A 13,408-nucleotide genomic window follows, 5' to 3' on the forward strand; every position below is an offset into this window, starting at 1 on the left:
TATCACAAGAATAAATTTCATTTTAAAATATTAAAACAGAAAGCAGTTATTTTAAATCGTGATCATATTTCACAATATTACTGTTTGCACTGTATTTTTGATTAAATGAACGCAGCCTTGGTGAGCAGAAGAGACTTAGAACATTGAAAACAAAGAAAACATCTTAACGACCTCAAACTTTTGAACAGTAGTGTATAACGTGATATATCGGTCATTTAGAATTAAAAGATACATAAATCTCAGACTTTGATTTGAGCATTTAGCATTATTTTTTTACAGCTGTTATTTTTAGTTTTAAGGAGGCGTTCAGTATTTATAAAGGAAATAACTTAGGTTAGGAGTCAGGGGACTGAAACAATTATATCCACACAGCAATTAGATCAGGACAACAATCACCAGTAAACAAGATCCCATCTCTGGAGATGTTTGATGTTAGCATTCTCAACAGCTTCGTTTTATAGCAGTCATCTGCAAACCAACAACCTTAACTAAAGGACTTAAAAATGGAACATGTACTGATTCCTTCTTTTCTCATATGCTGTTCTTATGAGGAAAATCCATAATGTTGCAAATCTGAAATACACATCTGGTATGTCTAAACACTTGGGATTTTTTATCCTTTTTTGGTTACACTTTATTTTAAGGTGACGTAGTTACATTGTACTTAATCAAATAAGTCCTGAGTAATATTAATTAACTACATATATGAGTTGCAGTTATGGTTTGGTTTATAGCGTTAGTTACTTGTAATTTTCTGTTATTACTATGGTAAGTGTGTACTGTAGTAACGTGTAACTACGTCACCTGCAAATAAAGTGTTACCTTCTTTTTTTGTATGGATTTAAATTTCAGTGGGGTTTTCTCTACCATTAGAGATAAATATCTGTAATTATTTCTAATTCATTCAAATATGAACTACTGGACCGAGTTGTAAGAAATATACCTGACTAAAAAATCAAAGTAATGTTTTGAACAATATTAAATTAAAAATGTAAATTATTTTAAAATGATATTAACCTTAATTAAAGAAAAGACCTCGTCAAATTATAGCAATCAACATTTTACTGAAATAAGAAAAATGTCTAATTGTACAAATGTTGTTTCATATTGATGTCTCCAGTGGAATTACTTCATTATCATTTGAGAGTGATTAGAGATAGCATCTGCTCTGCAACACTTGTTTGAAGTCTGACATCAAAAGATTAAACGTAATCTGATTGATGGTGGTTTATCTCGTCTCAAAGTGTTGTCTGAGAATGACTGTCTGTAATAAGCAGCAAAAATCACACTGGGGGTCACAACAAATCAGCCATTTTCACTGATGAGTAAAGATCTGAAATAATGATAATCACAACATTCAACAAGACAGATAGCTATAACACAGATTTACTGAGACATTAGCTACAACAGTCTGAAAAAAGCAAATTAGTTCGATTTAATTGGACAGTTCAATGTTGAGCGATTATGAACCTCACAAAAATACATATAACAAAATTAAAATTAGATTAAAGTTGGCATAATTTAGAAAATGATCTGGCTGAGATAAATAACAAATTAACAGCTTTGTGAAACCATATGCCACGTGCATGTCTTAATATCACCATAATGATTAGATATTTATGTTTTCACAATATGTAAAAAAAAAAAAAAAAATCTGAATAAAAAAAATAGAGAAAACAATTGTTTTTGTTCTGTAATGCATTTACTGTCTAATGTTATGAAAACTATACACATATAGATAGATAGATAGATAGACAGACAGACAGACAGACAGACAGACAGACAGATAGACAGACAGACAGACAGACAGATAGACAGACAGACAGACAGACAGACAGATAGACAGACATACAGACAGATAGACAGACAGACAGACAGACAGACAGATAGACAGACAGACAGACAGACAGACAGATAGACAGACAGACAGACAGAGAGACAGATAGACAGACAGACAGATAGATAGACGATAGATAGATAGATAGATAGATAGATAGATAGATAGATAGATAGATAGATAGATAGACAGACAGACAGATAGACGATAGACAGACAGACAGACAGACAGACAGACAGACAGACAGATAGACAGACAGACAGACAGACAGACAGACAGACAGACAGATAGATAGACGATAGATAGATAGACACGACAGACAGACAGACAGACAGACAGACAGACAGACAGATAGATAGATAGATAGATAGATAGATAGATAGACACGACAGACAGACAGACAGACAGACAGATAGATAGATAGATAGATAGACAGACAGACACCACAGACAGACAGACAGACAGACAGACAGATAGATAGATAGATAGATAGATAGATAGATAGATAGATAGACAGACAGACAGACAGACAGACAGACAGACAGATAGACGATAGATAGATAGACACGACAGACAGACAGACAGACAGATAGATAGATACGACAGACAGACAGACAGACAGACAGATAGATAGATAGATAGATAGATAGATAGATAGATAGATAGACAGACAGACAGACAGACAGACAGACAGACAGACAGACAGATAGACGATAGATAGATAGATAGATAGATAGATAGACAGACAGACAGATAGACAGACAGACAGACAGACAGATAGACGATAGATAGATAGACACGACAGACAGACAGACAGACAGATAGATAGATAGATAGATAGATAGATAGATAGATAGATAGATAGATAGATAGATAGATAGATAGATAGACACGACAGACAGACAGACAGACAGACAGACAGATAGATAGATAGACAGACAGACAGACAGACAGACAGACAGATAGATAGATAGATAGATAGATAGATAGATAGATAGATAGATAGATAGATAGATAGATAGATAGATAGATAGATAGATAGATAGATAGATAGATAGATAGATAGATAGATAGATAGATAGATAGATGTCTCTCTTCAACTCTGTCTGACAGCTTCTTAACACTGGATCCAAGAAAGAGCATTAGTGGGTAAAGCCAGATTATGACTTCTGTTCAACAGCCTGCCTAAACCAAGCAGATTCCCAGGATTGGTCAGGACTTGATCTTTCCGTGGTAAAGCAGTCGTGTGTGAGGTTTCCTAGGGGAATGCTTACAGGTTTATGGCACAAGCCATTAAGACTCACTTTGAGGAGAGTGTAGAAAGCGTTAACAAAGGTTAAAGGTGGCAAAAGAGCATAAGCTATATTGTATTATGTTTTGCCATCATTGTAAGATGATTAAACAGCAAAATACACAGACAAAAAATAATAATTTGTTAACCTACATCATGGACTCCCTTGCTACTGTAACTGAAAGCAAGCCACCCTTTGTGACGGGCCAGTGACCCTACAGCAACAAGTCCATTAACTGAAGCCGAGTTGGCATAATAAACTCTTAAATTATTCAACACATTCAACTAACTGGTTTACCTTGGCACAATATCGATCACCCTGGAAGATGACAAGCATTCATAATGACTAGTTACACTAAAATAAATTAAAAACTGAAACAATTTAATACATACACAAATATTGGAATGATTATTTATGTTGATGCTGGTGGTGAGTAGCTAATCAATATAATCTGAACTCTTTATAAAATAATAGGCTTATATTTGTCAGCTTTGTGAGAATATTTTCTAGCACAAAAAACAAATGTAAATCTTTTATAAAGTTCCCAACAGGACCGTTATGATTAGCAATAGGCTATGATAAACTGCAGGTATACCAAGCATCAGAAGGAATTTGAAGTGTTTTTTTCCTTTTCATTTTTATATTGCCTTTACATTTATTCCAAAACAGCAAGTAATGTTCAGATAAATATTATACAATATGCAAATTACCCTAAGAATCAGTTTATACTGTTTATATAAGATCTCATTTGACTCACAGAGGATTCTAATTTCATACCATTAGGTTTTGGTTCCAAATGATCATAATGCTGTGCAAACATGATAGTTATTTACTCACACTCTGTTCTAAGACTCGGGTGTTTTGGACTCTAAAGTCTTGGCATCCTCTCAGTGTTATAACTCGTCAGGTGTGTTGTGTTGTGGGGAGGAGGAGTTGGATGTCCTGCGCGAGCGCAGTTTTAAACTGTCACCTTTCTTGGCAGGTGCGCGCGAGGCAGAGCAAGACACGTGCCAGCATCATCCACCCGAGAGAGCTTTGCGCTTTGAGTTCGACAGGTCACAGGACACAGCCTTTGAGTTTTCTTTTCGCAGTGAAGATCAAATCATGTGAACATCTCTGAACCTGAAGGACATGTGGAATAGGATTTCGCTGATGTGAAGAAGAAAGTGTGGATTAATTTTCTTCGGGGGGTCACGCAGTTTCATCAAATGCTACAGGTAAAGCAACTTGGGCAAAAATGAGTGTGATTTTGTTGTAGTATTTTTTAACAGTTAGGCTACTCAATTGCTTGAATTGGCAAACACATTGTTTCAACAATTTCCTTTATATAGCCTGTTGTTTGTTTGTCTGTTCTAGTAGTTTCGGTCCTCGAATTTGATTGGTCAAGCGGAATTCCAAAAGCGCTGATATGAAAAGATATCCTATAACAACACATGGGATGTGTTTCACTATTTATATTTCCATCAAAAGTTTCGAATTTAACTTAGCCTATATACAATAACGGAATGTCGTAGCCTATAAAACATTTGCGAATAAAGCACCGTTTTATTCAAAAAAGGAGTGGAGCTGTAGCCGATCGATTAGGCTATGGAAGTTTACCGCCAATAATAAAAAGTGTAGTACTTTTTATCTCACAATTCTGAATTTTTTATTACTAACTTTGAGTTATAAAGTAATAATAATAATATATATATATATATAAATAAAAAATCATGTTATAAATTCGAGTTTATCTCGCGATTCTTTTTTTCTCCATCAGATTTACGAGTTATCTGGTATTTCTGACTTTATATCTCACAATTCCGCCTTTATAAATCACAATGGCTTGTTATAAACAAATTAAATAAGAACAAAAAGGTAAAATGTCAGAATTGTGAGCTGACATTTTATCCTCAGAATTGGGACTTTATAACTCGCAAAACTCAAGTGAGAAATGTCATAATTGCGAGATATAAACTTGCAGTTTCGAGAAATAAAGTCACAAATGAAATGCTAGATATAATCTCACAACTCAATTGTGAGAAAAAGTCAGAATTGGGAGATGTAAAATTAGAAAAATAAAAAGGCTTTTTTTTTATCAGAATAGCTACATTGCAAATACATATTCAGAGGTATATACTTGTTTGACTTTTTTTTCAAGTTTGAGCACTTGCAGGTTTGATCCTAGCATGTTTGGCTAAAGGAATCCCCAGTTTTAGCATTTTTACCTCCCTGTCTCAATCAGACATCTTCTGTTCAAAACCACAGGCTCTTTTTTTGTCTTAAAACAGCTAATCTTCCTGGAAGATGCTCCTGATCCCACTTGGCATTTAAGCTGCAGTGTGTATTTATAGAGCAGACACTTGCACCTGTTTAGCATGTATATAGGATCCATTATCCTTCTGTCCATTCTTAAAATAGAACAAAGATTTATTTTTAATCTTTTTGGGACAAAAATTGTCAAAGTGTTGCAATGTGAAAATGCATCACTTCAACCCTACTAAAATTAGCTGTAATACTATTTATTCATGAATTTGAAGACTGTTTATGTGAAATGGATTAGGTGGAAGTGTGTTCACTAATGGAAGTGCATTTCAATTTACAGGAGTGATTTCACAAATGCTCCAGATGTGATCCGATTGCAGTGAATGGCCTAACAGGAAAGAAAATGGCTAAAATCTGCACAGAACAGTCATACCCCTCACAAAGATCTGCCTTCACTCCTGAGCCCGCTATTGAATGGATCGAGAGAGGAGAAAGGTCTGAGGATATACCGCAGACATACACAGACAAATCAATCATTATTTTGCATCTAGAACAATTCTTTCATTCAATGAAATCATGCAAGTCCTTATATTTTATTTGTTGTATATCTGTGTCTTTTGCAGCGATCAGCCACCCCGTGGACTAATGGGCAGGTAATTTGATCTTTTGCTCTGTTGGAGATTTGTGAATTGTTTGTGCATCATAAGTGATTTTAATAAGACACTGTACCTTCACTTTCAGGATGTGCCAGTTCATTCCGAGGTTTGGAGGAAGGTCTACCAAATGTAAAGCTTCTGAATGCAGCGATTCTGGTGACATGCAAAAGGATGCATCATGGGATGACAGAGGACAGGACCAACTGCACAGGAGGAAGTGAGTGAAAATGCAACCGTGTGCACGGTGGCCTCCAAAAAATATTTGTACACAATGGTAAAGTTAAAAACTAAATTGGAAATAAAGTACTCACCGTGCATTTTTATGGAAACTTCCACCACGACTTTTTTTAATCTCAGAATTGCAAGGTTATTATCTCACAATTCTGATTTTATAAAGTTAGTGATTTTATAGAGTATTATATCGGAGTGTTTATTTACACCAAGTGCAAATAGTCTGCCTTGCTGGCAGATCCTATTTACACTAACTCCGCCCACCATTGTCTGATTGAGCCCTACAAAATGACAAAAGAAATCCTGCTGATAACAGGATCAGTGGCGTAGCAAGAAAAGCCTGGAACACACCGAGCCGACGTCAAAAGCCCTGTTTACACCTGGTATTAAGATGTGTTTTGGTCGATCGGATCACAAGTAGACGAAGGAGACCCATTCCCATTTACACCTGGTATTTTAATCTGTCTCTTTTGTCCACTTTCAACCACTTCTGTCCTGATTTCTTCAAAGTGAGGGTCTATGGGCGGGTAAATGTATGGGTGTTTTTTCAGATCTTTCAAACTAATGGACAAAATAAGCTTGCGCAATATACATATGAATGCAAAGGAAACGACGGAAGAAAATACGGGGAGCAGCAGCTTTCGTTTCTGCTCTGATAGAACGCAGAACGCGGTGGGTGCGTGTTAGAAATCAGGAATGGTGAGAGAACATTGAACTGGTACGTTTTTCGTCTTCAAACTAAACTTGGGTCTCCAGGCGACAAAGTTTAAATCCCATCTGGCTAGCGCGCTTCCCATAATTTTTCAACCACATGAGCGTTTACACTACGAAAGCAATCCGGTCAAATGCATTTTCAACTCCCTCTGCAAGCTCAAAACTTTTAGACCCCGTTTACACCTGTATTTAAGCTAAGCTGAACAGCCAATCAGAGTTCTCTTTCTCACCGACGGCCCGACACCGATTCAACATGCTGAATCGTACCAAAAAAAACCTGACTGCGTCTGACTACTAGAGCCAACGGTGCGGAACACACAGAAAATACTTAGCCGACCGACGTTCAAAAACGGCCCGACGTCCGCTTGGTTTGTCCCGGCCTTTAGGCGGGTGGTGTTACCTTTTGACGCGACCGACACGAATTCGATTGTCTTTTTCCGAACTTGTTCTTTTATATTTTAGCATCGCATACCAGCTCGGAAAAGCAATTCTTTTAAATAAAAAGTATTAATAGTAGTAATATAAAAGTATGAGGATATTCGAACAGTGGGAATAAAGTGTTTATCGGGTAGGGGAGGGGAGGGCTTTAGGGACAGGGACAAGTAATGCTCCAAGAAGGCAGCATCCATTTTAGATTTTATTAATCATAAACACTGAATATATTGTTATCTGTTTTATAATATTCTACAATACACTGTTTGACACTTAAAGGAGAACTCCGGCGCAAAATGAACCTCGGGTGTAATAACACATTGGTACAGACTAAATCGTTCCCTGAGATTTGTTTTCATGATAATCGAATGTAAAGAGTTTTATCTCTAAAAACAGTTTAGCTTATAACGCTAGTATATTGGCATAGAGTAAGCAAAAAGAGATCGCTAGTTAATACCACCAACAAGGCTCAAATTAGCCCCACACTAACACGGCAGCATAATGAGGGTCCTTACATGCAAACCGAAGCATTGAGAACTTTGTAAGTGTATAGACAGTTTAATAAGAAGATACTTTACACAGACAGTACAGTTAGCGCATACAGACAGGAGCCATCTTGGAAAACAGTCTCGATCAGTCAAACCACGAACACGTGATACGTGAGCTGAACTGTGACTTGGAATCTCATATAGTCCGTTGTTTCCGGAAGAAAGCACTGAGCGCATAAGAGAAGCACTTAACGCAACAGAGAAAATAAAAAAATAAATATAATTTATCTTATCTTCAATATCTACACGTACTGTTCGCTCACCCTCGTGGTTCGATTGGTCGAGACTGTTTTCCAAGATGGCTCCTGTCTGTATGCGCTAACTGTACTGTCTGTGTAAAGTATCTTCTTATTAAACTGTCTATACACTTACAAAGTTCTCAATGCTTCGGTTTGCATGTAAGGACACTCATTATGCTGCCGTGTTAGTGTGGGGCTAATTTGAGCCTTGTTAGTGGTATTAACTAGCGATCTCTTTTTGCTTACTCGATGCCCAATATACTAGCGTTATAAGCTAAACTGTTTTTAGAGATAAAACTCTTTACATTCGATTATCATGAAAACTAATCTCAGGGAACGATTTAGTCTGTACCAATGTGTTATTACACCCGAGGTTCATTTTGCACCGGAGTTCTCCTTTAATGTAAATAGCATCTGTCGCTATATGCACTTATTGCAATTTGTGAAAAGCTGCTGCCATATATATATTTTTTCTTTTCTGCAGAAGGTGTGAACTTCCGCATTTCCAACAAACTAATTGTGCAAAAAAAATACTTTGAGAGGAAACATAATCAGTCCTAATGTAATGTCTCTTGATCTATGGCGAGATTAAGTGTGTTTCTCAAGACAGCAAGAGAGGATGTGCTGATGGTAACCATAATCCTCTGCTATCTGTCACACTCTCACTTTCTTCGGTCCTGGTATTCGAACCACAACCCTTCCTGATGATGGTCCTGGTCATACTGCTAGTCTAGTGGAAGATACTGCTACTTATTTGCTCACATTTAACAGAATGAAATGCATTAGAGCTATAAGCATTCCCACATTCTGTAGGCCCACAATCTGACAATGCAGAACTCCACAGAAGATTAACACAGAATTCAAAAATGCATCATTCACAACTTCTTCACATCTCTCTCCCCTTGCGTGATTTATTAAATATGTAGAATAATTTGATAATGCTTTCTACTACCAAAACAATGTAGTACTCTCAGCTCCATTTAACTCCATTTGAATCCATTTAGCAGATCCATTTAAATCCAATTGTAAATCCAATGTAGATTCAATGTAGTTTTTGATTATGAAGTGCATGTTTCATAATGTTTTAGTATTTCATATTTTATTCCCTAATCAAATTACAGGAATAAGACTATTTACGATATTGTTGTCTTTACAGCTTCAACAACAATGCAAATCATTGGCCTCTTGCAACACTGAATATGAACAACTGCAACAATACAGATGAGTATGTGGGAAAGTTAAATATTATTACATGTTGTGCTTAAGTACATTATGCTAATTGCTACATACTAAATATCATTCATCGTTTGAATGCAGCAAAAAGGACGACAGGGAGATAAAGAAAGATGAGAAGAAAGAAGAACCCAAAAAGGATGAGAAGAAAGATGAAAAGAAAGATGAGAAGAAAGAAGAACCAAAAAAGGATGAGAAAAAAGATGAAAAGAAAGATGACAAAAAGGATGACAAAAAGAAGGAAGAGGAGAAACCGTGAGTATTTTATCTCAATTAAATGCAATTAAACGGAGGTCTTTGTTCAGTCCTGAACTTTGTATACATTTCTTTTTAGAAAACATGTATGGATAATGGACCCAGCGACAGATTTGTACTACCACTGGCTAACCATTGTTGCAATACCTGTCTTCTACAACCTAATGATGCTTATTACCAGGTAATTTTATTAAAAGTTCCATGATATTGCATGCTAATTATTAAAATATATTAAAATATTATTTAAAATAATAGGGATATCACAGCTAATTATCAAACATACAAGAAAACTATATGGTGAAATATATCAAGCCAAGTCACCTTTATTTACATAGCGCTTTATACAATACAGATTGTTTCAAAGCAGCTTTTTACAGTGTTAACAGGAAAATGTTCATTTCAGTTCAGTTAATTTCGGCTGTAATGCAGCTCTAAAAGAAAACGTTGTCATTGCTCAGCTGAAGTCAGTTCAGTGTCGATTCATTTCCGTTGTAAAGATCATCAATTGTTAAATTAGTTCATTTAATTTATAAAGCAGTTCTGCAGAAAACAGTGATGTCATCGTCCAGCTCAGTTCAGTTCTCATCCAATAGTGTCAGTGCAGTCAAATCAGTCATTTTGTTGAATATTAAGTGTCCCCAACTAAGCAAGCCAGATATAATAATATTTAGTACTTCAAAGAATATTCAGGTGCTGTTATGTGGTGATAGCTCTAATGTAATGCTAACTTCGGTCTGTTCTGATCTGGGGGGGGGTTTCAGATCCTGTTTTAATGAGCTGCAGGATGATAACACAATCCTATGGTTAGTTCTGGACTATTCATCAGATATCATCTACTATCTTGACACATTTGTGAGATCAAGGACAGGTGAGATTATTCTTCTAATTTTCTCTGTTTGTGTTCACTTTGTCATATTTAACTATAACAGTCGAGTGAATGAACTAAAAATCCATCTAAAGCAGTGGTTCAGCAAACTGCTAAAGGGGCTGCAGGCTGACTTAAAAATATTTCAATTAGATCATTTTATTACATTATTTAGAATTGATTATTTATAAATTCAAATACTACAGAGAACTCAAAATCAAGATGTAAACTGAAATCATACTGTATTAATTTTAATTTTCATTCAAAAACTATTGTTATTATTATTATTACCATTGTTCTACAATTCTAGACTACAGAACATAACTTCTGAAATCACTGCTCTACGGGGAAAGAAGTTGTCAGTGCTAAAAATAACATCCTATAAACAATAGGGATGCACCGATATGAACATTTAGGCAGATACCCGATAATTCTTTATATTTGAAAGCCGATAGCCGATATATTGGCAGATAAATCTAAATCCAATTTTTGTGTGCCTGACAAAAACAAAAGTCTAACCATTAAAAGCCATGTCCCAAGCACACAAGTATTATTATAATGTTCTCATTACAATTTTATGTAGCCTATATGACTTAATGCACTTTATGTATACTTAACTGTATTTTCCTTTTTTTAAGTGATTCCAGTCATATTTCAAGCAATTAAAAACCATCATGGCGAAGCGAACAGTGCGCATCTGAAGTGTCTCAACTGAAAGAAAATAATCTATTTATCGGCTTTAATATATCGGCCAAATAAGAAAATTTGGCCGATATATTAACAACAAGGTGTTTGGCCGATATATTAACGATGACATTAAAACTGAACATATATCGGGCCGATACCGATATATCGTGTATCCCTAAAAAACATTGTATGTAACTTGTTGTAATTGTTTTCACAGGTTTCTTGGAGCAAGGCTTGCTGGTGAGAGAATCTAAGAAGCTGTGGGAACACTATAAAAAGTCACCGCAATTCAGATATGATGTGTTCTCCATGATACCGACAGACATAATAATGCTGAAAGTGGGATACAACAACCCCGAACTAAGATTTAACCGGCTTTTCAAAATGGCTCGTCTGTTTGAGTTCTTCGATCGCACTGAAACCAGAACCAACTTCCCCAACATCTTTCGCATCAGCAATCTCGTCCTGTACATCCTTATCATCATCCACTGGAACGGCTGCATCTTTTTCGCCATCTCAAAAACAATCGGCTTTGGATCAGACACTTGGGTGTATCCCAACATCAGTGACCCTGAGTTTGGCCGTCTTGCCAGGAAGTACATCTACTGCTTGTACTGGTCCACTCTCACGCTCACTACAATCGGGGAGACGCCACCGCCTGTCCGAGACATTGAGTATTTATTTGTCGTTTCTGATTTTCTCATCGGCGTGCTCATTTTCGCCACCATCGTTGGTAACGTCGGTGCCATGATTTCCAACATGAATGCATCCCGTGCAGAGTTCCAGGCCAAGATTGACTCCATCAAGCAGTACATGCAGTTCCGAAAGGTCACCAAAGATCTGGAGGCCCGTGTCGTGAAGTGGTTTGACTACCTTTGGACGGAACAGAAGACCTGCGATGAGAAGGAAGTGCTCAAGAACCTCCCAGACAAACTCAAGGCGGAGATCGCCATCAACGTGCATCTGGAAACCCTTCGGAAGGTGCGTATCTTCCAGGACTGCGAGGCAGGGCTTCTAGTTGAGCTTGTCCTCAAACTTCAACCGCAGGTTTTCAGTCCTGGCGACTACATCTGCAAGAAGGGCGACATCGGGCGGGAGATGTACATTATCAAAGAAGGCAAACTAGCTGTGGTGGCGGATGATGGAGTTACGCAGTTTGTGGTGCTCGGTGATGGCGCTTACTTTGGCGAGATCAGCATCCTCGGCATCAAAGGAAGTAAGGCCGGAAACCGCAGGACTGCTAACATACGTAGCGTGGGGTACTCGGATCTGTTCGCACTCTCGAAAGATGACTTGATGGAAGCATTAACCGAGTACCCAGAAGCAAAGAAGGCTTTAGAGGAGAAAGGTAGGGCTATTCTGATGAAAGACAATCTTATCGATGAGGCTGCAGCCAATGCTGGCGCTGACCCAAAGGACCTGGAGGAAAAGGTCTCCACGCTGGAGACAAATTTAGACGTGATGCAGACTAAATTCGCTCGTCTTATGGCAGATTGGACAGCCAGCCAGACAAAGATCAAACAGAGGATCACCAACATGGAGGCCCGAGTGAAGACTCTTAGGGAGGAGGATTTATCCGAGGTCGTGGAGGATAAGAAGGACAAATAGTTCTATGCTGAAATAGACTGAATTCACAGTATGTCTCAGGAACATGGATTACACATTTACCCATATAGAGAAATTTGGCATCATTTGAGAGGAATTGGTGGATCTCAAAATAGCACAGCAGCAACATGTACTATTTATAGACGAGAGATTTGGCATTTCACAAGACCTAAACCTAATTTGTAAAGGCGCGTAAACAATGACAGATCAGACTGTTTTAGCCTCACTAAAGCTGGATCGTCTTAAGAAGTCATTTTGGACAACAATGCACCAAGATCATCTTCTGTTTTTGGTGATTTTGGTTCCTGATGCTGTTGCTATGAAGGATTGCAGTATCTGAATATCAGGTAGTGTGATGCCTGAAATGGTAGAACTGTGAATTTTAAGGGGGGTTTTGTGCAGCTATACTCTCTGTGAGATGTCATGCTGTAAGTGGTTTTTAACCAGCATTAGTAAATATGCACAATATCTTTCAGTTTTGAACTTTTGATGCAGTTTAAATTTCAAACAAGTTCTCAGGAATTGTTCCCAAGCCTTGCTCTTATCTACTATAACAAAGCTTTGCTTTTA

The 13,408-nt window shown here is 37.2% G+C and overlaps 1 protein-coding gene across 1 annotated transcript; it reads left to right on the top strand.

Annotated features, from left to right (window-relative positions):
* The first annotated feature begins 4,168 nt into the window (after positions 1-4,168).
* LOC130097626 (cyclic nucleotide-gated channel cone photoreceptor subunit alpha) lies at positions 4,169-13,210 on the top strand. Its single transcript, XM_056264554.1, has 9 exons — positions 4,169-4,346; positions 5,714-5,868; positions 5,997-6,026; positions 6,115-6,246; positions 9,350-9,418; positions 9,511-9,681; positions 9,761-9,862; positions 10,443-10,549; positions 11,451-13,210. Exons 2-9 carry the CDS (start codon positions 5,777-5,779, stop codon positions 12,839-12,841), a joined length of 2,094 nt encoding a protein of 697 aa, XP_056120529.1. The 5' UTR covers positions 4,169-4,346; positions 5,714-5,776; the 3' UTR covers positions 12,842-13,210.
* Positions 13,211-13,408: the final 198 nt, after the last annotated feature.

Source organism: Rhinichthys klamathensis, unplaced genomic scaffold (genome assembly GCF_029890125.1).
Source record: "Rhinichthys klamathensis goyatoka isolate OS25496 unplaced genomic scaffold, OSU_Roscu_1.1 h1tg000222l_1, whole genome shotgun sequence".
Classification (NCBI taxonomy): domain Eukaryota; kingdom Metazoa; phylum Chordata; class Actinopteri; order Cypriniformes; family Leuciscidae; genus Rhinichthys; species Rhinichthys klamathensis.

Excerpts from the sequence above, each read along its gene's own strand:
- LOC130097626 (XM_056264554.1), top strand. The coding sequence starts at position 5,777 with ATGGCTAAAATCTGCACAGAACAGTCATACCCCTCACAAAGATCTGCC. Across the intron at positions 5,869-5,996 it reads TGGATCGAGAGAGGAGAAAG|CGATCAGCCACCCCGTGGAC; the intron begins GTCTGAGGATAT and ends TGTCTTTTGCAG. Across the intron at positions 10,550-11,450 it reads ATTTGTGAGATCAAGGACAG|GTTTCTTGGAGCAAGGCTTG; the intron begins GTGAGATTATTC and ends TTGTTTTCACAG.